The sequence below is a fragment of the Lathamus discolor genome, chromosome 2 (genome assembly GCF_037157495.1).
Source record: "Lathamus discolor isolate bLatDis1 chromosome 2, bLatDis1.hap1, whole genome shotgun sequence".
Classification (NCBI taxonomy): domain Eukaryota; kingdom Metazoa; phylum Chordata; class Aves; order Psittaciformes; family Psittacidae; genus Lathamus; species Lathamus discolor.
This window is the reverse complement of record NC_088885.1, coordinates 29,823,077-29,850,823: the sequence shown is the minus strand read 5'-3', so window position 1 is coordinate 29,850,823 and position 27,747 is coordinate 29,823,077. Positions and strand designations below refer to the sequence as shown.

The 27,747-nt window shown below is 38.3% G+C and overlaps 1 protein-coding gene and 1 long non-coding RNA gene across 2 annotated transcripts; one reads left to right on the top strand and one right to left on the bottom strand.

Annotated features, from left to right (window-relative positions):
- Positions 1–1,278: 1,278 nt before the first annotated feature.
- LOC136009153 (uncharacterized) lies at positions 1,279–21,904 on the bottom strand. Its single transcript, XR_010610366.1, has 3 exons — positions 21,844–21,904; positions 7,452–7,599; positions 1,279–1,497 (listed from the first exon to the last, which is right to left on the bottom strand). It is a non-coding gene; the product is annotated as an uncharacterized LOC136009153 (long non-coding RNA).
- On the top strand, positions 20,561–27,392 carry AGR3 (anterior gradient 3, protein disulphide isomerase family member). The gene is made up of 7 exons (XM_065669218.1): positions 20,561–20,666; positions 22,794–22,857; positions 24,132–24,184; positions 24,827–24,903; positions 25,210–25,273; positions 26,313–26,396; positions 27,343–27,392. Exons 1-7 carry the CDS (start codon positions 20,561–20,563, stop codon positions 27,390–27,392), a joined length of 498 nt encoding a protein of 165 aa, XP_065525290.1.
- The last annotated feature ends 355 nt before the right edge of the window (positions 27,393–27,747 follow it).

The following is a 27,747-nucleotide window of genomic DNA, read 5'->3' as shown; positions in this document are numbered from 1 at the left end:
ATACTTGATTCATAGCTGAAAAAAGATTTAGGTCTCTTTGTGGTAAATGTAGTTTGATTGATACACGTACTGGTTTGTAAGACCACTCTGAACCAAAGAAGAATGAAACAGAGCTAGTTATAAAAAGCTTCAAACAAATTAATTTTTTGTGGCAGGAAATGTACTTTTAGCTGGGGAAAGACACAACTGACAGCGTACGGAACTTCCAACTAACACCGTTTTTCAGACATTTCTTACAAATACTTTGCCAGTTAATTTCCACCTCACTAATGTAGAAGATTACTTTTCTCTTTGTCTTCTATTACTGTTCTTCTCCCGCGTTGTCTTCTAGAAGTTAATCTTTTTATGCGGCTCATATTTAGGTAATCAGTTTTATCACAGCCATTTGCCATGAAAACAGAAAGCAATAATTCAGGGTGAAGTTTTCACATGATAAGGAACAATTAAGGTAATTAAACGTATCACATGAAAAGCTACCATTGCTGTTCATTTGTTCTAATAAACAGTAACAATGAAAATTTTACTGCTGATTCTTTCAATTTTTCATCTCTTTGCCCAACCTGAAACTGAACTACGATAAAACGTGGTATAAAAACTCACAAGGACTTTACATGGCCGCGTCAGAACTGTTCAGAGAAAGCTCTGATGGATGCGATATTATGAGCATGAAATAACTAGAACTGGTAGACAGTATCATCATAACACAAATGATGCATGTATTGTAATTCATTTCCTAGGGGCACACACATACAAAAAAATACTACGGCACAATGACATAGAAATGGGTATTTCTAAAATAATTCATGAAAATTATAGTTCATAAGTAGTAGGAAATACAGCTCCTGAGACTTGTCATCAGTATGACCAACAAGCACTGCCACAGAATCACAGAAAGTATAGCTCAGACAGACAGAGGGGAAATTATTCAAGCCAATATTACACAACAGAAAATATACTCAAAGAAATCAATAGGAATGAATATAAAATGTTGATTAGTGGTTAAAATGTGACATAAAAATCAACAGATTTAATTGATATTTTGGGAAGCAAAATATCAAAGTCACAAAGAGATCAAAAAATATTTCCCAGATTTCAGGCATTGGAAGTATTTAAATCAAATCATAAATCTGATAAAAATATCATTAAATAAACTGTGCAAGTGAATAAAATAAGGGAGTACAAGAAATCTACATAATTTTTTTTTGCTTTTTTTTTAATATTCATAGAAGTTGATCATAAGTAACCTACCTTAGATCTTCACTTTCAAGACAGAAAGATGAACTATTATCAAGATGCTCAAGGAGTGTTAAGATGTTCATAGAGAAGAAATAGGAATAAATTATCTTTGCCTCTTGTCCAATTGTCTGCTCTTCCCTCAGCCCACCAGCTCATTCTGCAGTGGTGGTGTGATGTAGTACTACATGTACTTCAGCAATCCTCAGCTTAAGGCCTCCTCCACATCACAGTTGACTTCACTGGTGTAGGATGAAACTCACACTGAAAGAAACAGGACATGGTAGAGATTGAGGAATACTAACCTTATGCTGTGTTTTGGTCTTGTGGTATTACAGGCACCTGTGAGTTATGAGTGTTGCACATAAAATAATGTGGCAGTAGGACAGCATAAAGAAATTTGAAACATTTTGCACTCCAGACTTCTTTTGCATGTATTCTGCGTAGACCCAGACAGCTGGTTTGGAAAACCTGAGTCAGGTTGACCTAGACCATCATTTTCAGAATGAAGTGATGCACTTTGGGAAGAAATAGAACAGTTCTGTTATTTCAACTCTACATTTAGATACCATATGTTTCTTTTCCGCATTATTTAGGAGTGTCGGTGACAATCACAGCTTACCAGAAGAGTACTGACACCCTGGAAGTAAACACCATTCAATCTAAAATTTGGCTGGGGTATTTGACATTTTTTTACTCTTTCTTTACTTTCAAGACCTCCCTCGATTTCTTCTGCTGTTTTCCTCATGCAATAGATTTATCCAAATGGTCCGCTGTTTATTTTTCATTGATATAATTTCTCAGTGGCTTTGCAAATGCTCATTATTGGGTGCGTGTAATGATTAAGAAATAGGAGATCAAGTTACATTATTGTCATTATTGCACAAATGGATAAAATTCAGACACACCAATGACCAAAGACATTATGTACGGTATCTTGATAAAAAGCAAAAGTCATAGTCAAAGAATAGTGGAACGGATTAAAAGATGCCAAGGAAAACCAGTATAGCTACAAAAACAAGTAGACTGGGACTTAGAACAGTCTGAGATGTGAGATGTCTAGTTCTACATTTTTCTGTCTAGTACCTACAATTATACATTTGCAATGCTATTTCTCTCAGCACAGTTAGTTTACTAGTTTTAATTTAATGCATTTTGAGATTATTTTTCCAGGTTTTTCTGTTCTTTGGCAGGTTAAAAATGCTTCTGAGATTCACTTCTTTGATAAATTCTGATCACTTTTTTTTAATCTCATTTTCCATATGCTTCTGTGAATATCAGACACATATGAGCATATCAAAAGTAATTTTAAGAGTTGCTTACAGATTGTGCCATGGACAAAAAAGCAAACCAGTTTGGTTCTCATAACCTAGAACTCTTCCTTTCTCTAGGACATGGTTGTGAAAACAGAATGCTTATGCATGTAAAGTTGCACGTTTGAACTTTAAATCTTCAGTTGTGAACTGATAAATCAAACTGAGAGATTGCTGCTAGGTCCCTGCCTGGTTTTAATCATAGGGTCTTATTCTGCAGTTGTTCTATTCTAAGCATTTCTGCTTTTCCACTGTAAGCATTTCTCCTGGCTGTTTGAGTGACTAGTTGTGTTTTGTTCTAAGACTCATTTAATGTGATTATATTTCTGGAGTGCCATGAAATTCAAAAAGAAAAAAAGCCAAGTCCTGAACCTGGGATGAGTTAACTCTCTGCAGTGGCATAGTCTGGAAACTGCCCAGCTTTAGTAGCAGCACTGCTGAAAAGGACTGGGGTCTCAACAATATGTTCAACATGAGCCAGCAGTGTGCCCTGGCAGTAAAAAATGCCAACAGCACCTGGGATGAAATTAATCAGAGTTCTGCTACTAATTATTCCCCTGTACCTGGCACCTATTAGACCACATATAGCATCATAGAATCAATTAGGTTGGAAAAGACCTGAAACCTGCATCCAGTTTTGCACCTCCAAAAAACATGGAAAATGAAGATAGACTTTAGCAAGTGTTTTTAGTGAGATACCACCAAGATGGTCAGAACCTGGAGCAACTATCCTGTAAGGAATAGCTGGAGGATTTGGGCTTGATCAGCATGGTGAAGAGATGGTCTGCTCTTGTGAGACCTCATCTGGAGTATTGTGTGCAGTTCTGGTGTCCTCAATATAAAAAGGACATGGAACTGTTGGAACAAGTGCAGAGGACCACGAGGAGGATCAGGGGACTGGAGCACCTCCCGTATGAATATAGGCTGAGAAAGTTGGGGCTGTTCAGCCTGGAGAAGAGACCTCATAGCAGCCTTCCAGTATCTGAAGGGGGCCCATAGGGATGCTGGGGAGGGACTCTTCACTAGGGACTGTAGTGACAGGACAAGGGGTAACGGGTTAAAACTGAAACGGGAAGTTTAGATTGGATATAAGGAGGAAATTCTTTCCTGTTAGGGTGGTGAGACACTGGAATGGGTTGCCCAGGGAGGTTGTGAATGCTCCATCCCTGGCAGTGTTCAAGGCCAGTTTGGAGAGAGCCTTGGGTGGGATGGTTTAGTGTGAGGTGTCCCTGCCCATGGCAGGGGGGTTGGAACTAGATGATCTTGAGGTCCTTTCCAACCCTAACTATTCTATGATTCTATGGTTCTGTGATTCTATGGTTTAGATATTTTAGAGAAGACCTGACAAAAGCCTGACAGCGTTTACTGAAGGTTAGAAGAAGAAGCTAAGCTTTTGAGTCTGGGAATAACAGTTGCAAGCTGGAACAGGGAAAGTTCCAACTGGACTCAAGGCCGAAAAAAAAAATCTCTGAAGATAATTGGCATTTCATTAGGTTACTCAGAGAAGCCATGGAATCCCTCTTCTGGCAGGTTTTAAAGACCTGACTGGATAAAGCCCTGAACAATGTGGTCTGAATTCAGCATCAAACATGAACAGGGGATAGGGACCTCCCAAGATAATTTCCAACTTGAACATTTCTGTATTTAAATTCAGAGTCAGCTAGGAATCAGGAGACAGATTTCTCTTAAAATAATTGAAGAAAACATTGATGTCTCCATTTTTAAAAGCATGCTTTGGAAGAAGCTAAAATAGCATGCCCTGCTGGTCAAGAGAGAGTTTTATGAAGATAAGAGAAGATAAACAGGCAAGAAATTACTGCATTTCAGAGCATCACTTTGTTACCCAAATGCCAATTCAGCACCGTAACTAAATTGGGCCTTATGATGCCTCTATAAAGTCTCCCTCTAACATGCATTCAGTGTAGTACAAGCAATAGCTGATTTTTACATTCCTGTCATGACCCATCTTTGGCTTCTGCTTCTGTTTCAGTTTGGCGGACACTGTCAAAGAGACCTCCCTTCAGAGAGAGCCTAGGATCAGCTTCCTGTCTGTCAGGGTAGGTTAGTTTTGATAGTTGGTTCTTACAGAGGCTCCGGCGCTGTACCCTCCCTCTGTCACCCCCAGCTGAAACATATGGGGGAGATTTCCTTGCACACAACTTTATTACAGATGTCCACATTGCAGACTTCTATTCATTGAGCTAGTCAATGTACCTTCTGCATAAGCACCTTATGATTAGTGGAAACACAAAATTTAGAGACCCGCCAATCTATTTTACACTTCCATATTAGAATGAGACTAATCACAGTGCAGGTGTCTGCATTTCCCAGAGGAAAAATCCCCATGGCATTTGCATTGTGCTCATATTGGAACTGGGTCTTTCCTCTCAGCTATAATACAAAACCATAGTAAATTGCATTATAGCATCCATATAGCACTCTCATGAAAATTATGCCATTGGCAAGCTAAGCTAGAATTAAATCAATGTGTAAAAGAAGGGGAAAATATTTGTAAACCACTAGCATTCTTCCACGCAGTCCAGTTCCCATCGATGAGATGCTGAGCCTGCTACCTCTGCAGTAATGCTACACTGTAGACCTAGTTCAGCATTCAGTCTAGATCAAGCTCTTATGACAAACAACAGATGCTCCTTTCAGCAAGTTTCCATTGATCTTTGCTTTGTGCTGGATTTTCCTCCCATAATTAAATATTGTAATTAAATATTTTCTTTCCTTTTAATTAATTTGAATTTGTCTTTCCTGCAATATGGGCGAATTAACTCAGCCCTCTTTCATTCCAATCTCACCACTGAAATCTTACAAGTACTAATGAAGAAAAAAACAGTTAAAAATCAGATCTGCTGTTTTACAAAGTGTCAATAATGCTTTTTGTCCAGGATTAGAATCATAGAATAGTTAGGGTTGGAAAGGACCTTAAGATCATCTAGTTCCACCCCCCTGATTTGTTCTTATACATTACACTGAATAACTACAGTTTAAGGATTTTTCATTACTCCAGACACTAAAGGAACTTTAAAAAATTGTTGGTTTGTTGGTGGTTTGTTGTTTTTTTTTTTTTTTTTAACTATGGAAACTATTAGGAAACTTTCTGGATAAAATTATATGGTGTCAAAAGATGGGCTTATATTTCAGAACATACGATCACATTTCTAAAAGGAAAAGACTGCTGTAGCTGACAGCATGGCTCCATTAATGTAAAGGGAAGATTGCCTTTTATTCTAGTGAGATACAGATTCTGCTATTTTTTGTTCAAATGAAAGAAAAATAAGAAAAATTGTCCCAAAATCTTGGGTAAAGATATCGAAGATAAATACAAGACCCATGTGCTTTTCACTGACCTATGTTTCCCCATATACTTGGGAATTGTGTTTTTCCAAAACATATTTGCTTCTGTTTAGGCAAAGGTCCTTGAAAAAAATGGAGGGATCCACAGTTAGACAGTCCAAGGTATCTCACTTCATATATAAGGCCAATCTCCTCAGTATATGCCTTTGGTCAGCTGAGAAAGAAGGCACCTCCCAAGAGGGTGACTGAGAACAGGAGTCTGGTTTAGTGTAGAGCTTAGACTAGACAAAGTGTCTTCCTCACTAGTCACATAAAGTTAAGAAATTTGAATACCACTTCACAACCTTTAATGTGAATACATTGGTATCTCTGTGGGCTGTCTCTAATTTGCAGTGTTGTAAGCTGAAAGAGAAACTTCATTAATTTGCTCTTCATCCTGGAAGTGTAATGTGACAGAAGCTGAGCAGAACCACAGGGTAGTTGCAACCCGCACCTCACCACAAACCACACTTCCTGAAACACTGAACCAAAAATCTTTCAACCAAATACCAGTTGCAATGCTTTACACGTATATGCAACAATAATATGTTTCTTATTCAAGAAGGAGGAAAAGATAAAGTCACTGGCATCTCTTACATCATCTTTCGTACAACATCATGACCACAGGTAACAAAGAACTCCCAGGTTATCTTTGTCTACTGAGACACGTCACTAATTCAAACAAATCATCCTTTATTCTGAAAAAAAAAAAAATGTTTGAGAAAATGTGCCACAGCTGGAAGCTATTATGCAGGCTTTGGAAATGGTCATCAGCAGAATATCAGTTAAACAGGTGCATGTTGACGGCTAGGGCACATAATAGAGTTGTTAATGTTAGATCTGGCATCAGTAACACAGATTTTAGTGTTTCAGATATTGAGACTTTTGGATTTGAAATCTATTAAATGGGGTTTTTTGGGGGTTGGGGGGGTGTGGGGGTGTTGGTGAGCTAGCATCATCTATGTACATGCTAAGAAAGAATGCTGATACAGCAAGATCTTCCACAGATGTGACTGGAAAGATATCTAAAGGGACTATCAGTTGATGGGAGCAAATCTCCTAAGGTCCCTTTATCTGGTGCTTCCTATCAGGGTCCCACCTGGCTTCTCCAGATGGTGATTTAGAGTAGACTTAACCTATATGTTTTCAGCCATGTCTGTTCATCTCCACTGCCTGAAGTAGTGGCTTTAGGGAGACTACCTGCTTTGGGCTAGGTTTAGCCTGACTGAATATTCCTACAGGGGAAAATGCAAGTTGTACCAGTTTTCCTCACTGTGGAGACCCACTCATCCACATCTTAGAAAGACTGTTAAAATTGAACAAGACACTCTTAGAAAACATTCTTTTCATATAACTACTGGCAGACATTTCTGCTCAAAGTTAGGAAAAGATCCTGAAAGATAAAAATCTTCGTATAACTGTGGTCAGCCATAGGATGGATCATACTATGATAATCGTTAGTAACTAACATATAAAACTTGCTGTAAGAGGGGCAAATGTGACAGTAGGAGGTATCAGGCAACACATTCACAGAGAGACAGAGTAGTTGTACAGGCTCACATAGGTACATTTCTCTTCAGGAACGCTGAATTTGCCCTAGAATAAATGCAGCAAAGGACAGCCAGATGTAGTGAATGAAGTTTTCTTGCACTGAGAATCTTAAAATCCCTTCTTTGGTCAATCCAGAACAAGCTGAGATACGATTCCCCTGCAGAAATACAAGAGAAAGATAAGAATTGTTTAGGACAATGCTGGTGGAAGAGTGCTTGATCAGAAGTTGCCAGGTGTAAGGTTAGGCTAGTTAAATCAGAGTTTCTCTCAAAGAAGTAAGTTTCAAAGGCAGGCTTGAGAAAGAAGAATGGACAAAAATCCTAAGTAACTTTAATGCATATATAAGCAGAATAACGCAGTGTAGCTGCCTTCAGGAGCAGAGAACAGCGCTTGATGACTCAGTGTTATGTCTCTCTGTAGTCTGTTACCCCTTTGCTTTAAAAAAGCAACAACGGGAAAATACTGTGGCTAGAAGCTAATCTGAAGCTAAAGAATTTTCTGCATCAACTACGTGGGCTATAAACGTAACAATAAAACAGCAAAAAGTTATGTTTGGACAGGCTAAAGCTATATTCCAACACTAAATGCCAACTGTCACTCCGTAGAAGCCACGCTGTGATATTTAACAGTTTGTAATGGCCCTGGAGATAAAGAAAATCAACATCTGGGATACCTGTCAACATTTCAAGATATCCACATGTAATTTTATATGTTCCCAGTCTCCATCTCTGCCACTCTACTCGAAGTGAAATTGTTTTCAATTTGGTAATGCTAACTTTGTCCTGCTTCTCAGATAGGAATTGTAACAACAGAAGGCCTTCGCAAGACATAAAGGTTTTATTTGTTGTTTGGTTTTTCTTTTTAACTTCTGATTTAAGTTTTCTGGATATAATGAATATTCACATATATTATGAAGAATAATATACATGAAAGCAGCTTTCTATTTTAGCAATATGGAAGTCTGTTGTCACTTATCTTTTTCAGACTGAATGTGCTCCATGTGACAGCAACAGGTTGTAGATGAAACGATGAGAGTTCCATAGATCCATTGCAGTGAATATGCTCAGACTTAGCATAATGGGTGAGCACCTTTGAAGGGGTTAGGGCAGGTGCTCAGGTAAGGAGTTCTGTATTGCAGTGGCCAAAGTTGAAACCTTTCTGTTGGTAAAGCAGCATGGTCTGCTCCACCAATAAGGAATGATTAGCTAGAGCCCCTTTTTAGCAGCTGGCTGTTGGGGATAAACATGGCTGCACCAGAACAGGTTCACATCAGAAGAGAAGTTTGTCTGGCTTCCTTAGGAGAAGCCTTCCTGGAGGCTTGCCAGAGACCGCAAGCCCCTATTCTCTGATCCAGTATAGACACTCCAGAACATGCTTAACTTTAAGCATATGAGTGGTCCTATGGACATCAGTGGAGTTGCTAATGTGACTAAAATTAAATATGTACCAAATGCTGTGCTGGAATAGGACCAATGAATCAAAATCTTGCAGGATCAAGGTTTGGCTGAAGAACAGAGAATAAAAAGGTAGACAAAAGCTGAGCAATACTGAGTTGCTCTTATGCCCTCTTGTGTCAGTCGTTCATGGAAGCAAGCCCTGGGATAAATCCCTTATTATAGTAAAAGTTAAAGGAATACCTGTACAGAAACCTGAAACACTAAAAGATAATGTAAACACTCTCATTTTACAGCACACAATGTCTTGTGATTTTTAGATGGTACTACATTTTAAAGCAGATACAGTGATGTCACTGCAGGGAAACATCACAGAAACATTGCAGCAACAGGCAACTCTTTTAACAGAGGCCTGGGTGACTCACTCTCACAGCTGCAGCAAAGTAGTCCAATGTGTTTCTGGAGAGCATTCTTGCTTGTGAAGTCTTTATTGGGACAGTCTTGACTGTAGGGGAATGCAGCCGCTTTTCATTTCTTGTGGCAGTCAGAAAGTTTCATTGAATATTTCAGAGCTCTCAGTCTCTTCCAAAACACATGCTGAATTTCCTGGCTCTCTTCCTTAAAATCCGGTCTGGGTTCTTACCCCTCTCCCCTCTCATATTACTTTATATGCACACACACACAAAAAAAAAATATTTGAGGAGGCTGTTAGAAAAATATAAATTTGATTCTTCAAAACTGATTTTAAGATTTTAACAGGTTTTCCAAACTTTGTGGATTTTTTATAAGCAATCACTTTTATGTTTAAATTATTTGTATTCTGTGCTTATCAATGGAATCTAGCAAAGTTAAAATAAAACCATTTGTTCTTTTCCTATTCGTAATGCAACACTGCCAACTAGAGGCATTGGGAATGATCAAATTCTTGTCTTATGGACCACATCAATAGACTTAAAGGGTTCTTTAACCATAAATACTGAAAGATCATGTTTGCTCTACAAAAATCCCACCCAAATCCTCCAGCTACAGTGGTGTTTGCATTTAGTTTTCTTTAGATGTTGATGCATCAGTAAGTCATTCATTGAATTCAAACACCACATTGCATTATCCAGAAACTCAGACGTAATCAAGTTTGTTCTCAAATTACTTTAGATTCCTCAAAGACTTACTGAGCCATTCTAACAGCTTTTGGAAATATACTTCCACAAGACATTGGAATCACTAAAAAATTGAAAAATACATAATTTTGAGAGCAAAATTAATCCTACATATCTTTTTCTCAACCCACAATTTAAGTAAGACTTCATAATTTATTGGAATACCTAGTCTATTCAGGTGGGGTAAAACCCCATTTCTGCAAGATCTGTAAAATGGCATGCACTTCAAGGAGGAAGATACCTGTTCATATCTGGAGCAGTAACATCAAAAACAGAGAAAAAATGCACTTGACCATAAAGGCTTAGTTACTGCCTGCTACGTGTAATTCCTGGTATGTTGCTAGTTCAACATATAAAAGAGACCTAACACAAAGCTGTTGATGCTCATGCACTATGCACAGGCTGGAGCTGCCTGGGCACCACTTTGTACCCCAGCCCTCTTCCCTGCAATGCCCATGATGACAGAGCACAGCAGCATGCAGGTGCCCCTCATCCCTCCAGAAGGAGCTGGAGCAGAGGAGTACAGGGACCTTCTGAGGGTCCTCATGCTGTCTAAGATCAAAGAAACCTTGGGTAAAGGCTCATTCCAGCAGCCCCCCACCCCTCCTCTGCCATGCGACCGAATTAACACAACCCTGTGCTTAGGCAGTCTGCCGGTAGGGAGAACACTGGGAGGCCTGACAATGTGCCATACTTCTAGGCTTACCCCCTGTGCTCCAGAATTACAGGACACACAACTCTCTCCTTTTCTAATTAAGGACTGTAAACAGAAAACAGCTTCAGGAGCTGTATCTGTATCAGGTCCCTTTGGAAAGATGTTTCCAAGGGACTTTACTGAGACGGCAAAATAAAAGCAGGCAGGTGGCAACCCTTCATGCTTCTTCACAGCAGTCAGGATCTGCCTAGCCACAGGCAGGGAATGTGAGGTACCCCTCCTTCTGGCTGGCAGTGCATGCCCTCGGGTGCACCAGGAGCTTGGAAGGCCAGAACAGCTTCCAGGGCTTCCCCTTGCTATTGCTCTGCATCTCTATATCTACATCTGATAATCAGATGGAGAGCCACCTGGATACAAGTAAACACGGCTGTTGTTTAGCAGAAGCCTAGAAGGTTGTTTGAAAACTGCGTGGCTAGAACCACAGTGCAACAGGAAGATCTGCTGGTAGAAGGGCAAGCTCTGCCTGTTAGAGCTCACATGGCACTAAAAAAACATACTGGCCAGAACAGTTTGTACTTTTGGACTGAAGGAAGGAGCCAATAACATCCAGCACCGGTTTTCTTTTATTTACCAAAACACATTTATTCTGTAAATCTCAGCAAAATTAATGAAAAATAATAAATTACATTTTTCCCCTGACAGTCTTCAAAGATTTATATCTATAAAAGTGTCCGGGAAGTCTGAGAAGCCTAGAGGGCAGGAAAATAATCTCATTGGGAAGTGGGAGCCAATAGACAGCAGTGAGTCATGGGGGCACAGAGCTGCAGAACAGCTGACAGTGCGGTACAAATTAAGCCTGGAACCAAGTTTTCCAGGGGCTGTACCACAGGGCAGTTTAAGGATGGAGGAGCCAATTCCCCAGAAATGTGGAGAAAACCCTGGAGGTGGTTAGAAGTGACAGGACTAATAAGATGAAAGTTTAGAAGCGAAAACATAGACATGTGCCTGCAAAGCAGAGAATACAGTCTGCAGCCAGTATAAACCACTGTAAAAACGAATTCAATAAATGTTTTTCCAGTTATATTATTATGTTCCGTAACGGTGTCCTTATAGGAACACAAAGCTAAATAAGTAAGCGGTCCAGTGGAATCAAACCACTGGGGCTCAGGCAACACTGGAGTAGTTTGCTCACTTGAGCCTTACCTACAACTCCACTTTTAGGAAAGAAAAATTAAAAAATAAGAAGTCCATCTGCTGTGAATCAATTTGTAATACCAGAAGCCCCGTTTTCACAATGGTGACTATTTTGAAAGACACACACAGAAACAAAGCAGCATGTCAGATCTAGGTTTCTTTAAATGGCTTTATTGAAATGAACCAGACATTTTCTAATAATGATTTTTGGCTGTCAGTCAAAACCTAAGCCAAACAGACACTTGCAGGGTTTTTCAACTTATTCGTTTGTTTTGGAGAGTGAAAGCTAATGCTCAGCACTCTAAGCCTGAAGCATATTTCTCAGCTCTGGTACTATGTGCTGCTTGATTGTGCCCTGAGGTCCAGACCCACTGCACACCAGTAACCTGTGTTAGCAGATAGAAGTACCTCTCATCCATAAAACTATGTGCTCTGTCAAGCTTTCTCTGTTGTTCAGTGTAAAATTTGTTTGAGCATTTTATCTGTATAATCTCCTAATTCATTTTGTATTGATTTGCAAAGGTACATTGGACATGTGTAAAAGTCTTTGGTAGAGTTATCAATAGATGTTGAAGGAATGATGCTGCATTATGGCTGTCACAGGAGCTGTGATCTCATGGGCTATGGCAGAGTTGGAGAGAGTAAGAGCTGCAGCAGCAGCCTCCCTTTTTGGGGAAGGAGATCAACAGCAAGTCTTTAACCTTCCAAATCAGCCTGTGATCAGTCCTGCTGCTGGTGAGCACTAGCTGGAGGTACCATCTCTATCCAAGACAGACCCAAGGACTCCACAGCTCCTTGCCGTCAACATTTTTCAGTCCTAATGTCACCAAGGGCTGTCCTAGTGAGGTAAAGCCTTTAAAGTTCATTGTAATCACTAGCTTTTATCTGAATTAACACAGCTCACCTCAGTTTTATGGTATAATGAGTCAGAAGTAAATTAGACTTTTAACAGCAGAATTTGAACAGGGCAAGAGAAGCTTTCAGGATGCCAGCATGAAATAAAACTCCTTATATTATGCCTGAGAAAACTAACTGTTCTGACTGCCAAGGGGTAGAAAGTAATAATTATAAAACAAAGGCCTTCTGGTATTTTGAAGATTTTCTTTGCAACAGGCTTTGAAAAATTACACTACTGACAATGTTTGCTTACTCCACCACTCCACCATGCACTTGAGTTACACATGTTAAGACAGTTATCTTTAGCAGGTTCAAAAACAAAGAAGAAAAATCTATTTGCCATGGTGCCCTGGTTAATATCCTTATGGATGAATCCGAACAGTTTTTAAAAGCAGATCTAGGAGCTCTCTGTAACATCAACCTTCCAAAGTAAATAAAAATTAAAAAAAAATAAGGTCAAACATTGCTATGTTGTCAATCATCACTCAACTCATAAATCTTTCCATGCATACATATGTGCAATTAAAATTTTAGGATAATAGATGTGTATTACAAACTAATATTCATGCTGCCTTAGTCACTGATGCAGTGAAACAGGCAATGGCATTATACTCTGCAGGTCTTTGCCCTGAGGTATTTCGGTTTGTTTTTTGTGAAGCTAGTTATCTCGAGAATTCATCTTATCAGCTTGGTATCTTGCCTGATTTTGGTTGGTATCTTGCCTCTCCAAGGCAGGAGAGGCATTCCCCACAGCATGGTTTACAGGGTAGGGTGAAGAACAAGGACAGCTTTTGTGAGAGTTCCCTTCCCAAGGTGGATATGCTTCACCATGCAGGACTGCAGCAGAGCTCCATATAGGTGAGTGAGCTGCTCCCATAGGAATTTCAGCCAACAAACCTTATTTTCTACCTTCCCAAAGGTGGAGATGGGTCATCAGGCTTCGAGATGCTTCATGACTTGCACGTGACATAGGTTGGACGAAGCCTTGGATGAGATGGTTTAGTGTGAGGTGTCCCTGCCCATGGCAGGGGGGTTGGAACTAGAGGATCTTAAGGTCCTTTCCAACCCTAACTATTCTATGAGTCTATGATAGTTTTTCAGCAGGGTTTAATGTACATCAATGCTCCACCATACCACTCCAGGGTACCAATGAACTAAAGAGTAGCTGGACACATATTATACACTTAGTGTAGACTTTCATAACAGTAGAATTAACCCCACCAAGTGTTGAGAATCTCAGTTTATTATCAGGTTCCCAGGTTGCTCAAATGCCTCCTGAAAGCCAATACCCAGCACAAGTAGCAAACTTTAAAACTCCCTGGGAAAATTCTCACACCATCCAAGCTAAAGCCAACTGACTTCCATGGGGTGGGCATTTAACTCCCAGTCATCACTACAGTGTGGTCCAAGCAAAAAAAAAAGCAGCAGCACTGACAAGAATTCACACCCATCTTGATGCTTTTGTGGAACAACTCATAAGGAAAAGGAACAAAATCTTTTATATAGAAGTAACTCACCACAAAAAACTGAATCCTTCATTCCTTTTCTATTCTATCAGTGATGATAGTGCATTTTTGCTTCTCTTTTTAAACCCAGAGCCTTTTGTCTTACTGTCATAAAGGAGGGAGTTGATACTGCCAGGCTTACAAAACAAAGGGTCAAAACGTTTGTTTTCATCTGCTGAAGAAATGCGGTCAGGATTTAAGGCAATTGAGTTGGAAATATTTCCCGGCTTCCCGCAGTGAGACCAAATTGCCTGCAGCAGCACACAGTGTTGCCAGCAGGCTCTCTCCAACACATTTCACCAGGTCCACTTCACCCTTTCTTCTTAAACTATAATGCTTACAAAACTAAGATACCTTGACTGGCAGACCCAACGAAGTGCCTACGTCAGAGGTGCTAAAACAGAAATCAGCTTTTTAGAGGGTCTTAATATTCCTTTTTGTTACTGTAGTGGAGGTATGCTTCGCATTATCATCCTCTAACCAGGACACATACCTTCCTCTGAACACAGGAAGAGGCCAGCTTCCGTGGAACCCAAAGAGACAGGAGCAGCAGAAAGGAGGTGTCAGACAGGAATGTTTCAGTTCTGCAAATATTGAAGTATTGCATATTTTTAATAGTCAAAAACAAAAGTGATTTTTTAAATTTTAATTTTAATTTAGCAAACTTAATTTTACTTATAATAGGGATTCCTTCTACTAAGCCTGCTGTAATTCAGATTTTATACTTCCTGTCATTAGAAGAAGCTGTAATGTATGAGCAACCACATAGAGCAAAGGTGTCACTGTGGGATCTTTTCCTCTAGAAATTCTCCTAGATGTGAAATTGTCTTTTATCTTCTATTCTCATATCATGGATTTTCATACTGTGCACTCAGCAAATTCCAATTCATACTTTGCTTAAGGGCTCAAATAAGTAACAGGGGTTAACAAATCTGAGATGGTTATCAGGTTAACTATCCACAGCATTGCCTGCACTCATGCTGGTGGCCCACAGAGTTCTTGTGGACACAGAGCAGCTCATTACACCATTGTAACTGGATCATATAAGCAAGCCGTACCTGTGCAAACACTACTGAAAAGACGAGGCAAGCTGAATGACCTAGCCCTAGAGATCTCGACAGTCCTGGATAGGAAACACTGTTTAGACTGATAGCGATGCTTATCCTCTGTCACTGACTCACGCTGTAGGCTGCAGCCAGTTACTTCAGTTTGAAGACTGATTTTCTGTCTACAGAGATATCACCATGGCATTATTTTTGGTACTGAAGATTTTTTGCACCTTACCCAGTTAAGTACTTTGACTGGGCTTTGACTGAATAAACTTTTATATGACTAAATTGTATTATTGTTATGCAGTCAATCCCTGATCACTTTAATATAAACTTATGCATAAGTGAGAGCAAATGTCACTTGGGGTTGTCATGTTACACCCTGATTAGCTGCTTGTTCCTTACCTTGGGGTATCCCCTGCCTGGTACCAGAGAAAACACTTATGAGGCTGCTGAAAGGGTGAGATCAGGGAACTGATCAACACAGTGGGGTTGGGATTTTTGTGTATTAGCATCTGTGTAGCACTATGTGAAGAAAAATTAGAAAGTCAATTTCACATTTCATAAACGGGCTACATCTATGGGTACATACCTAAATCCACAGCATGTGGACTCACGCGAAAACAGCAGCATGTGATTACAGGTGTCAGTCATTCTGCACTGTCTTGATTTTTCTGAAAGTCTGTCCTCTTCACATGCTTTATTGCTACTTTGGTCTGCCCTACATTTAGCTAATTCTTACATTTCCTGATTTTGACCTAGATATAACTGTATATACATAGTTAATCCATAGTTACTCATATCTCCAATATTAATCTTCTAGAACGGAAGAGAAAAATGGAAACACCTTCTGCCCACATTACCTTGGAGATTAAGTTGGCCAACTTCAATAAACAAGACCAAACTAGTTCAACAAATAAGTGCAGAAATGTATGCTCAGTGCAGAGATTCAGCATCTAGGTAGGTGTGGATGCTGAATACAAGCAGAAGAAGGTAGGGACAGAGAGCTGATAGGTTCCACCTAACAAGCAGTGACTGACTAGGTATAGTGAAGGCATTCAGATTGGATTTATAAGCATCACAGTTATTTTTTTCCATTATTAAACCTTGACAAGTCTGGATCAGGACTGCCAATCTCTCCATGGCAAGACTGACAAAAGCTGAAATTCTGATCTTCAAATATAGAATCATAGAATCATAGAATAGTTAGGGTTGGAAAGGACCTCAAGATCATCTAGTTCCAACCCCCCTGCCATGAACAGGGACACCTCTCACTAAACCATCCAACACAAGGCTTCATCCAACCTGGCCTTGAACACTGCCAGGGATGGAGCACTCACAACCTCCCTGGGCAACCGAGCATGGAAGACAAATTGCTGAACATCGTCCTGCCAAAGGGTGCTCACAGGTAGCTTAGCACTAATTTTAGTCTATTTGATTGACTATCTACCCCTTTACAATAGAAACCTGTGCAGTGAAGAACACAATATCTCATGGTTGAAAAGCACAGTATCACAAGGTTGAGCAGCAATACACTTCAGTACACTTGGAAATTTCCTATATTTCTGCCTACTTAATGATCTGTAATTAGTTGGATGGTAAGAAGAACTGAAGCTTCAGTGCCTGGGATTTCTACATGAAAACTCTTTGCTTGGATGGAGGGAGGTTCTTTAAATCTCTCTTGGTTTGACTACAGATAACCCTTTTTATTTGCTTAAAAAGTAAATGAATAAATGCAATATAGCACTATGATTTAAAAATATCTGCCTTTCTTTTGTAACTGAACTACATCCCTTTTTTTTTTCCAGCTATTCCAGGAGCTAAGTATATTCGTAGAATCATAGAATGTTCTGGGGTAAAAGGGACCTTAAAGATCACCCAGTTCCAACCCCTTGCCACAGGAGGGACACCTTCCACTAGACCAGGTTGCTCAAACCCCTGTCCAACCTGGCCAGGGATGGGCAGCCACAGCTTCTCTGGGCAATCTGTTCCAGTGTCTCACCACCCTCACAGTAAAGGATTTTTTTCCTGACATCTAATCTAAATCCACCCTTTTTCATCTTAAAGCCACAGATTTAAATACAGTCACTATACTTTTTTTAACTGGAAATGCAAGTTTGAATTCTCAATTACAAATATTAAAGAGATTTAACACTCAGCACTAAAAATACAGAAAGTCACATTTTGTGCCTTTGGGTACAAAAATATTTGATAATGCATAATACTAGAACTGTATGTCATTAATCATATACACGACAATGACAATAAACATCAGGAGATCAAAAATCAAAGACAAATAGGGAGTCAGACTTTACTTGAAAAGGAGGAAGAAAAAGTTTAACCATGCACTCCGTATAAACAAATATATGGAAGAGGAAGAACCAAAGAGGAGTGCCTTCTGATTCCCTAACAAAGTATATCCAAGCAAGACAGGAAAGGTTATCCAGATAATTCCTTCTTTATGCAAAGATGATGAATAAAGTTTTCCTTTTTTAGTCAAGTTAGGTCAAAATTATATTAAGCATCATATCCAAAGAAACAGACAATTTTAAAACTACAACTCACAGAAGCAATAATCTGATACTTTAAACCATATTCTTTAAATAAATAATTTTATTTCTCCTTCAAAAAAGTTTGTTTTGTTTGTTAATTATACCCTTCCAAACAAAGTAACCCTTGTGTCTTCCTATTAGATTCATACTTATCTTCAAGCACCAGTGAACCCAGCCATTCACTGGGAACAAAAGCACCTACAGTTCCAGCTTTCATTGGTGGTTTCTTTTTTCACTGGACATAAGCCAGATTGTTTGAGGGGGGAAATAGCAGGCAGACATAAGCCACTATTTATTTCCAGTCCTCATACAAGACACCTGATACCAGCCAAGATGAAAAGAAATCCAAGGATTCAATGTATAAGCATGGGAACCCACAAGAGCAAGTTGGAGGGATCACAGAAAAGGAAGGGGGAGGGTAGAAACACACAAATTTGGTTTTCAGCTAAAAGGTTCCTCTCATTTTTTACCGGATGAATGTGCTGTTGTTGCTACACAGAGACCTAGGCAGCACAGGTGTTTTGTGCTCAAATCACACTGAGTTTTAACTAATCAGTTCCAGAAAAGGATCTTCCGTCAGGAGAATTTATCGCTGCTGGTGAGCAAATATTTCTCATTCTTAACTTTCCTTTAGTAAAGCAATGAGGTACAGTTGATAAATGCATTACCAGCCTAGTTATACAAAAAAAGACAAATGATAGATGCTTAGAGATTAGCTAGCAAAATGTTTGTTCTGACAGAGATGAAGGCAATCTATATGGTGTTAGCTGTCATTTTTTTCTCTTAATCAACTAAATAACATTGGATCATGTAACATCAAAAAATCAGAATATTGAATTTAAACTGCCTGCAGCTACAGCTCCATAAATTACCCTTCCAAAGCCTTATTTGTTTTTGGTAGGATGATAATCAATTATTTAAGCTTCATATAATTAATCCTATGACTTGAAGAGGTTTATACTTTGATGTTTTTATGAATGCATCATGAAAGAAAGAACTGATTCATGCATTCCATGCCTGCTTTAAAAAGACATTAGCTGCTGTGATTTCAAAGGCATAACTATTTATGTTTAAATATCATTTTAGCTAGTTAATATAAATGCTAGATTTTATTGTTGACATCTAATGGATAAACTGGCATTAAAGATAGTTATTAACTTTCACATAGAGTTGCTACAAATTCTCATTCATCAAGAGTTTAGTAGCAGGGTGTAATGATCTGGTTTTGCTGACTGAAGTTAGTGTTCTGCACAAACACTGGGAAAATTCAAAGGGAACTTTTATTACCAAAAAATCCTCATCCCCCCAGACTTAACTAAAAGTTATAGTCCCTCCTTCGGAGACACTAGAAAACCTTTTTCTTGTTAAATATCAATAATCTCCAAACATCAAATTAATGTGCATAATTAGTAAGCTCCAAAGTAGACTCCTTTCTAGAACTAAATCAACAATAGCTAACTTGAACAAGCCTAAGGACATATGTCCTTAAGAAGCACACAGCATCTTCTTTTTCCAGTGCACGAGGCTGCAATTCCATACTGTGTATTACTTTTTAAATCAAGTTTGATGTTATTTTTTTTTTTTTCCTTTTTAGCAATCCAGGCACAAGTGCTTTGGAGAATTATTTTTGTGTTTACGTCAAATCACTTTCTCAGTGGGTCATCCTGATAACTCCTAAAGTTCATCCTTTGGAAAGTGGAATGTCCAGTGAGAACCAATAAGCTCACTGGGTGGTATCCTGGGTTACATGCATTATAATTTTTAACTTAGTTCAAACCATCAGATATCCTAAATATCAGAGTTTTAATGCATAATGGTGATTGTACCAGGCAGAAAGAAGACTTATAAAATAAAAAAAAATTGGCTTTGTAATGCGTCTCTACAACCATAGCTTTTGTTCTCTGACTTTTATGAAGACCAAAAGTTACTGAATTTCTGAATGATGACCTTTGTCATGAAGAGAAGCAAATATCTTCAGAATACTGAAACAGCTAGGAGCACAGATGGATTGTTTCATTCAGCAGGAGTAGAGCTGAAAATAGGGTTTTAAAATGCCATGAAGACTGGGAAATTTTTTCAAGTTTTGATTGCAAGAAACAGCTGGAAATTACTTTGATATTTATTTATTTCACAGTCTTTAACATCCTGGCTTTTAGGCGGCCCAGGCTAAAAAAAGATGGCAATTTCAACTTTCTGGAGGGATTTGCCAATTTAAAATGTATTACACCTGAAGCAAATATTTGTCAATTTTTCTATTTTATAAAGGAGGGTATCATGAGACATTTTTTGACCAAAAACCCTATCCATAAAAAACTATCCATGAAAAGATCACATGACTTTACACATCACTAAAATTAAAAAAACCTAACAGAACAACTAGTAGCACTGTCTTGAAATTGTCATTATCCAGTATTACAATTACTGTACTATTTCATAAGAATCAAAAGCTGGGTGGCCAGAAGTGTGCCCCAATCACATCATAGTGAGAACTGTCCCATGCACACTAATTTTGACATCTGAAAGTAGTGTTGCACGATAAAATAAGGCACTTCCATTTTGCACTTTTCTCACAGAGAAATAACCCAAACTGTCTCTGTAGTATAGATTGCTAGGATACCACTAACACATTGATTTACACTGCGCCAGGTGATAAATCCATTAGACTAAAGCTGTTGCTTTGTTTTCCAGTCTCCTTGCTTCATTGAAAGGGAAATAATGCTCCATTCAACACTGGCCTTGTCCCTCCTACTAATTGCAGTCTCTTCTAACCTTGCAATGGCAATCAAGAAGGAAAAAAGAGCACCTCAGACACTGTCAAGAGGTATTGTATTATCTACCGTATATATTTACCTCCTTATCTTACCATATAGGTCAACAAATGCTTTTATTTAGAATGCAAGTAGAAGCACATATATATTTACTGACACGTGTTCCTCTAGTGTTAAGTGACACTCTAGGTAGTGCATCTTTTTATTCCATGTCATTTCACTCTGCCAGTTTGCTCTTAAAGGTATGGCTGAGGGCCTCATATAACCTGCATAATTTATATAATTCACAGTAACCTAGTAGAAGCAAAAAACCTAAACAGAGTTTCCCAAATAAGGATGAACTTGTAGGAAAAATGGTGAAAAAATATTCATCCATACACCATTTAAAAGATATTTTATTATGGCAACTTGTTAACTATCAAAACACAGTTTCGTAACTTCGGTTGCTATGGAACAGTTTTTCTACAGACCCATTTTTATACACAAAACAATACTCTGAGCCACTACTGGGTTTTTCTTAGTGACTTTTTTCTCTTGCTTTTCGTCAAAGTCACATTCACGCTTTGCAGTGCATAATTCACTTACATGCTCTGCATAACTTTCAACCTGGGTGTTAACTAAAGACCCTATTTTAAGTTATTTATGTCTGCTGATCAATCATTAGAAATACAAGCAGAGAGAGAGGTTACTCAGATCTTTTCCTCTTCTTCATCTTCTTTGGGCCTATTCCCCCCCAAAAATCTCCAGCTCACTTCCTGACCCCTTCTGCATGCTATGCAAAGCCTGCAGAACCCATAGCTCACATTTGAGGTCTTCCTATGCAAAGCACTGGCAAAATCACACCTACCACAGAAATCCTGTCTGAGACTAATTGTTCAGGGAGCACGTGACAAAATCATGCAGCACTTGGCCTAACCAAATTGAAACTGCAAAATCATTTTTCCTAAGAAGTATCCATGGAGAAAGGTTATTATCATCTGGTATCTACACCTATCTTGCATAGATCAGAATCAATTTTTCCCACTATGGCTAATTTCATAAAAAGATAACAGAATACCTTCAATTCTGGCAACTTTGAGAAAAAATAGTCACAGAAAGCAAGTACCAGTTTTAATCCTGATTCAGGCCTTTTGGGATGCCTTGAGTGCTTTACCTGTAATTTTCACGGATCAAAGGGGAATATTCAAACCTGCTGAAAAACGACCCTTGCTGACTCCCCTGTGAAGTTACCTTTGCCATCAGTTGGCTTCAGCCAGGCTGGGAATACACTGATCAACATGCCAGAATCCCACCATTAACTGGACAGATCAGTAACTGAAATTACTCTCCTGAAAGAAAATATAACCTAGTCACGTAACAAGCAATTGTCCCTTGAGATCTGCATAACCTAGCACTGTCCAGACACCACAGAAGAAACACAACCTTAACCTGGTCCAGATCCAGAAGCTGTTCTACAATCACCTTGAGGACCATCATGAGTGGAACAATACTGCCCGGGAGGCAGGAATCTACCACAAAGGGGTTGGTGTCTTTGGCATCTGAAGGCATGGAACCAACTGGACAATTTGCTTCTTGATATCAGAGTTATCACCAGCTATGGATGAACTAAGAAGCTGATGATTCATTGGGGGTTTTGTTTCAGTGGGCATTTTTATTTAAAGGCCTTTAAAAAAAAAAATTATGCAATTAAATTAAATACTTGTAAATTGAAATTCATTACTTTGGAGCTAAGTTTATAACCCAAAACTGTTCTAAGAACGTTCATATTAAATTGATCTTATTTGAGCTGTCATATTTTATTCTTTTTTATAAGCCAACTTTCTCTTTAAGCCCCAGGGTCTACATGAAATATGGAGCAGACAAGAAAGATATAAAGGATTTGAGTGCTGATTTAGGAATGTCTGAGTATTTAAAAGGTATCTGACAGGTTTGCCAAAGGACTTGAATTGGATACTCAATCAGCTGAGGGGTTTTTTGGAGGGGTTTGGTTGTTTGGGGTTTTTAACTCTTCCAATGCATGTATCATGATACGTAGAATAAGCATATCCACACTGTTCAGGAAACTTTGACTACAAAAAAAACAAATCCTACTTGTGTACTACTATTGATAAATATTAAAAAAGTAACTTGTTATGAGTTACTTTCCTGGCCACCAGTTAATCTTTTTGTTGTATTTCTAGGATGGGGAGATGAAATTACCTGGGTACAAACTTACGAAGAAGGGCTTTACCAAGCGAAAAAAAGGTAAGGGATTAAAACCAGTTTGAAAGACAAAGATGTTTATCAGTCATGCCTGAAAATACTATAATGAAACAGAACAAAGAAACACCATGACAGCTGAGCTGCAGACCACCCAGTTAGATTAAACATATTTTGTCTCTATAAGTAAAAGCCATAGTAGGGGCCTTATGGCTCTGAAGCAACATCATGAGCCAATAGTTTAACGCTATCATTTCTTTGTCACAAGAGCAGTGTTGTCATTTGAATAAGCAATGATAAACAGGTATTATAATTTGAAAAATACAAGTGTTGTGGTTTGGGGGGTTTTTTAATATCATGTGCCTCTGATTACTTACTTAAGATTAACATCTGGAAATCACATTTGCTCTTGCATGATGATCTATTGCCTCTCATGTTTTCCCCAACACTTCATTAGCTGGCATAAGTGCATGATGTACTCACAGTTTCCCACTATCTTGGTAGAAATGAAAGTTTTACTCTGAATCTTCTCTGGGACTCTGCTGAAAATATATCTCTGAATTAATTATTTAAATGTCTCTTGCAATTTGTTTTAGATAATCATCTTGTTAAATTGAAGGCAAATTATTTTTAAAATAAAAGGCAACTACTTTCATGTAACATGAATATGTCTAGGAACTGAATAATTATTGACAATGATAGCAGATCAAGATTAATAACTGATTTGCTGAACAATAACAGTAGTTTTAAAAAAATACAAGGGAAAATGCACAGAACTAGTTAATTTTGACATCCAAAAGTATAAAGTTTTGATACTTTACCAAAATATTTACAGAAGACATAATTTACTGTATAACTGTTCAAGAAACCTTAAAAAACATGGAATTTTCATGGAAGTATTTGATAGTAAACCCAATGTTATAAAAATTATTTTATTCCAGCTCACACAGATTATTTTTATTTTCTTAGGTATGGAGAAATTCATACCTAAGCAATATTAAATACTTCTTCAGTCTGATTATATACAATCTAAGAATGAAATTATGATGGCTCTGTTGTTCCTTTCTTCTAGAATCTCTTACTTTAGAAAACCTATTTAGATATGAAAACTCTATTTCCTTCTTTTATGAAGGAGTTAAGTCCTTTTCCGTTTCTCAAAATGTCTGTAATTGTTTACAGAATGTCTGTAAAAACATGGTTTTGCTGTGGGTTAACATAAAATTAAATGTAATTTGCCTTTTCTAGTCTGCTCATAAAATCACCCATTTGTATATATTTGTCAAATGATCTAACTACATATTTTATTATTATTAACAAAGTAACAAGCCACTGATGGTAATTCATCATTTGGAAGACTGTCAATACTGCCAAGGTAATTTTGATTTTTTGAGTGTAAAAATTATGTGAATACTTTCACGAGAAACTGCACCTACATATATATTTACCATGCACTTATTGAAAATTATTTAAACAGGTAAATAAAAATGTGTTTGAAAAGCTAAGAATTTATTACTGTTATTTACAAACACTCCACTATGAAGCTATCCAAAAAAGAACGTGAAAAATACTCAGTGCTGCTGTCCTGCTATCCCTAATGCTGCACTCAGCGGTTTAGATTAAGATGCACAGATTTGCTACTGACTCGTTGAACAGATTTAATATTGTTTGGCTCTGCTGAACTAGTAACTAAAGAAGGACACAAGGACAGGCCTGCTGAAATCGATCTAGTAAGAATTTACTGAGAATAATGCACTTTTGTCCAGCCAAGACATGGTATCCATTGAGATGGCAGCCCTCACAAATAACAGAAGAGAGCTTCCATTTTCATAGCTGGGAGGTTATGCTGACACGGGTCAAAAAAACAAAAAGCAGTGGTGGAGCCCTTAAGTGTCTCCTCAGGAATGCAAATCAGCGGGGACAGGAACAATGTGGCCAGTCTCTGGCCAATGTGGTGCCTAAATGCAGATGGAAAGGCAGTTTCAGATGAACTTCAAAATGATCATGTCTTTTCTAGCACTGAAGAAAGCTTTTGCAGAAAGTGAAGAGATACAGGAAATGGCCCAAAATAACTTTGTTATGCTGAATCTCATGGTATGAAGGGTTTGGGGCTGTTTCACTGGCGTTCTTTTCTTGGTCTTTTCTTTTTTTCTTTCCTTTTTTTTTTTTTTTTTTTGGGGGGGGGTGTTTTCTCATTCTTTGTGCTTTTTTATGTTATTGTAGCTAAATACCTCTGGCATTTCAGTTACATGGAAGTGCAGGCATTTGTGCATGTGTATCCACACACAAGTAGTACTTTCATTTTAGTTTTGTCCTCTGATAGAAGACTATTCACATGTGGTAATATTTTGGCAAAATCTACAGAAATATTTTAATAACTAGCTTTAATTTCTCTGCCAGCATGAAACCACAGATAAAAACCTGTCACCTGATGGACAATACGTGCCTCGAATCATGTTCATAGGTATGTACGATATTTATGTAACTTCAGAGGTGTGATATCTGAATCTATACCAGTGTCCTCCTTTTGAAACATTAAAATAATTCATTTTACAATAAGAAAAAATCACGAGATTTTATCATTACCATGGCATTAGTCTGGAACTTAGCAGATCTGAATTCAATTCTCCCTCTGTCATAGGCTTTAACTCTTGTAAACTTCCTCAGATTATAGATACATTAGGAGGGTAGCTAATTTGTGCTTGGGGGCAAAATGCTTAAATATCTGTTACCATAGGGGCTTTTGCTCTCTGTGCCTCTTGCTAGTGCTGTTGTAAGACAGAGTTTACTGAGAACAGTCCAATATCTGACTGAATGTAGATATCTACAGTACGGACATTACCACAGAGCAAGTCAATGGTCAGTGACATCTAAGAGGTGATTTATCCCATCATAAAGCAGACTTCTGGAATAGATAGAATGAATCATGCTGCAGAGTGCCTCTTCCTTTTCACTGTCTGTACAAGGAGCCTACAGTGACAAGATCTGTGATGGCATCTAAAGTTAGATGAAATGAAGCCCACATTCAGACAAAAATCAATGTAGTAACAGGAGTCTGTTGATTAAAAAAAAGCTTGGAAGGGGAACTGCTTAAAGAGATGTCCACAACAACTTTTTTCCATGATGGGAACATTAAGAATCACAAGATTTTCATCCTGAAGGCTCTAGGTAGGTCATGCAAATATTGCATTAGGTATGCGTGACCCTCACTGTGTGTGCATCTAGTCAAATCAGCCTCTCCTGATGTAACCTCAGAACTTGTAAAACAGGATACTTTTCTTTAATTATGGGTGAAATGCATGTGTAATCTGTCACTTCAAAATACCTGCATAATACAAAAATGAACATTAACTTTTGTCTGGATTTCTTCAAATAAAAAGTAGTTGGTTGGAACAGAGTGTAAAGGCATCATAATTACCTCATTGATGAAAGCAGAACACATAGGCATCATCTTCACCTGTTGTGGGAATGGAAAGCCGTGTTTAATACATTTACTTTTTCAGACCCATCTCTCACAGTAAGAGCTGATATCACAGGAAGATACTCCAACCGACTTTACACTTATGAGCCACAAGACATATCAATCTGTAAGTGTCCCCTCTGTTGTGTTACTATGCATTTCACACTGTAAGCAGCCAGATACACCCCATCCAATTATTTTTGCTTGAGAATACATTAAGATCTCAAAATAATTAATAAAGACTCTATGTGAGCATTCGCAATAGAATCATAGAATGGTTAAGTTTGGAAAGGACCTTAAGATCATCTAGTTCCAACCCCCTGCATGGGCAGGGACACCTCACACTAGACCATGACGCCCAACGCTCTGTCCACCCTGGCCTTGAACACTGCCAGAGATGGAGCATTTAACACTTCTTTGGGCAACCTGTTCCAGTGTTTCACCACCCTAAATAAATTATAATAGTCTAACCTGTTTCACAAAATACTTACGCACAGATATTGTCCCATTGAATTTAGTTAGACTGCTCAGGTGAGACAAAGCTCATGGGTGAGAACTTTCAGGATCAAGATCTGAGCAATTTGCTGGAGAATGGTGAAAGTCACTATACTCAAAGGTAACCAACTGTGCAATGTGAACAGTCAGTGGTGGGAGGGAATCAGTAAAGAAATGCGGTGATTGCCTGAGTATCACCTAACACCTATATTTCAGAAAGGAATGTGATTTTTCAGGTTGAGTTAGCCTTTACTCTATACCATCTATCTGACACCAGTGCAGTATCTCACCACAAATATGCACGTCACATCTGATTACCAGACTTACTGTTGAGAAATGAAGGAGTTGAAAGGAGTGTTGTCAAATCCCTCTAAGTTAAACGTTTTGATTCATGAAACTTCTGCTTTCTGTTTCAGTATCAATGCCAGAATTTTCACAATAGAAAACTCTAATATTTAATGTGTGACCATAAATTAACTGCAGTGTGAACAATTTACTAATCAAAGAAGGTGGGTTTTCTAATAATACAAATTCACTTTATGTACCTTTTTACAGTTCTTTTTTTTTTTTTCTTTCAGTAATAGAGAACATGAAGAAAGCACTACGTCTTATTCAGACAGAACTATAGTCAGCAGCAGTAAAATGACCATAGCCTCTATGAGGTGAAGCTGCACCTCTCTGTCTCTACTAGCATTTTGAACTCTTAACAAGCAGCACTGATCTATCAGATTTAATGAGAAATTTGTATGCACTGTTTGAAGAACAAACATAGAAAGACTATAATGTCCATTTGGAAAACAAGAGGAGAAATCTATGATACACTTTGAAATTAGTTATCTGAATAACCGAAAGTGATGGTTTAAGGTGCAGCAACTTTGAGTTGTATTTTTATCAATCCAACTATGGCTTTGTTAAATCAGCTATAACTTCTGACCAAGATTTATAGCCAGTGTTTTTGGTGCCATTTAGCAATTTTTTTGTAT

Bases quoted from the DNA above. Each gene is read 5' to 3' on its own strand.
- AGR3 (XM_065669218.1), top strand. From the start codon at position 20,561: ATGCTCCATTCAACACTGGCCTTGTCCCTCCTACTAATTGCAGTCTCT. The intron at 24,904-25,209 runs GTATGAAGGGTT...TTTCTCTGCCAG, and splicing joins TTGTTATGCTGAATCTCATG to CATGAAACCACAGATAAAAA. The intron at 25,274-26,312 runs GTATGTACGATA...TTACTTTTTCAG, and splicing joins GCCTCGAATCATGTTCATAG to ACCCATCTCTCACAGTAAGA.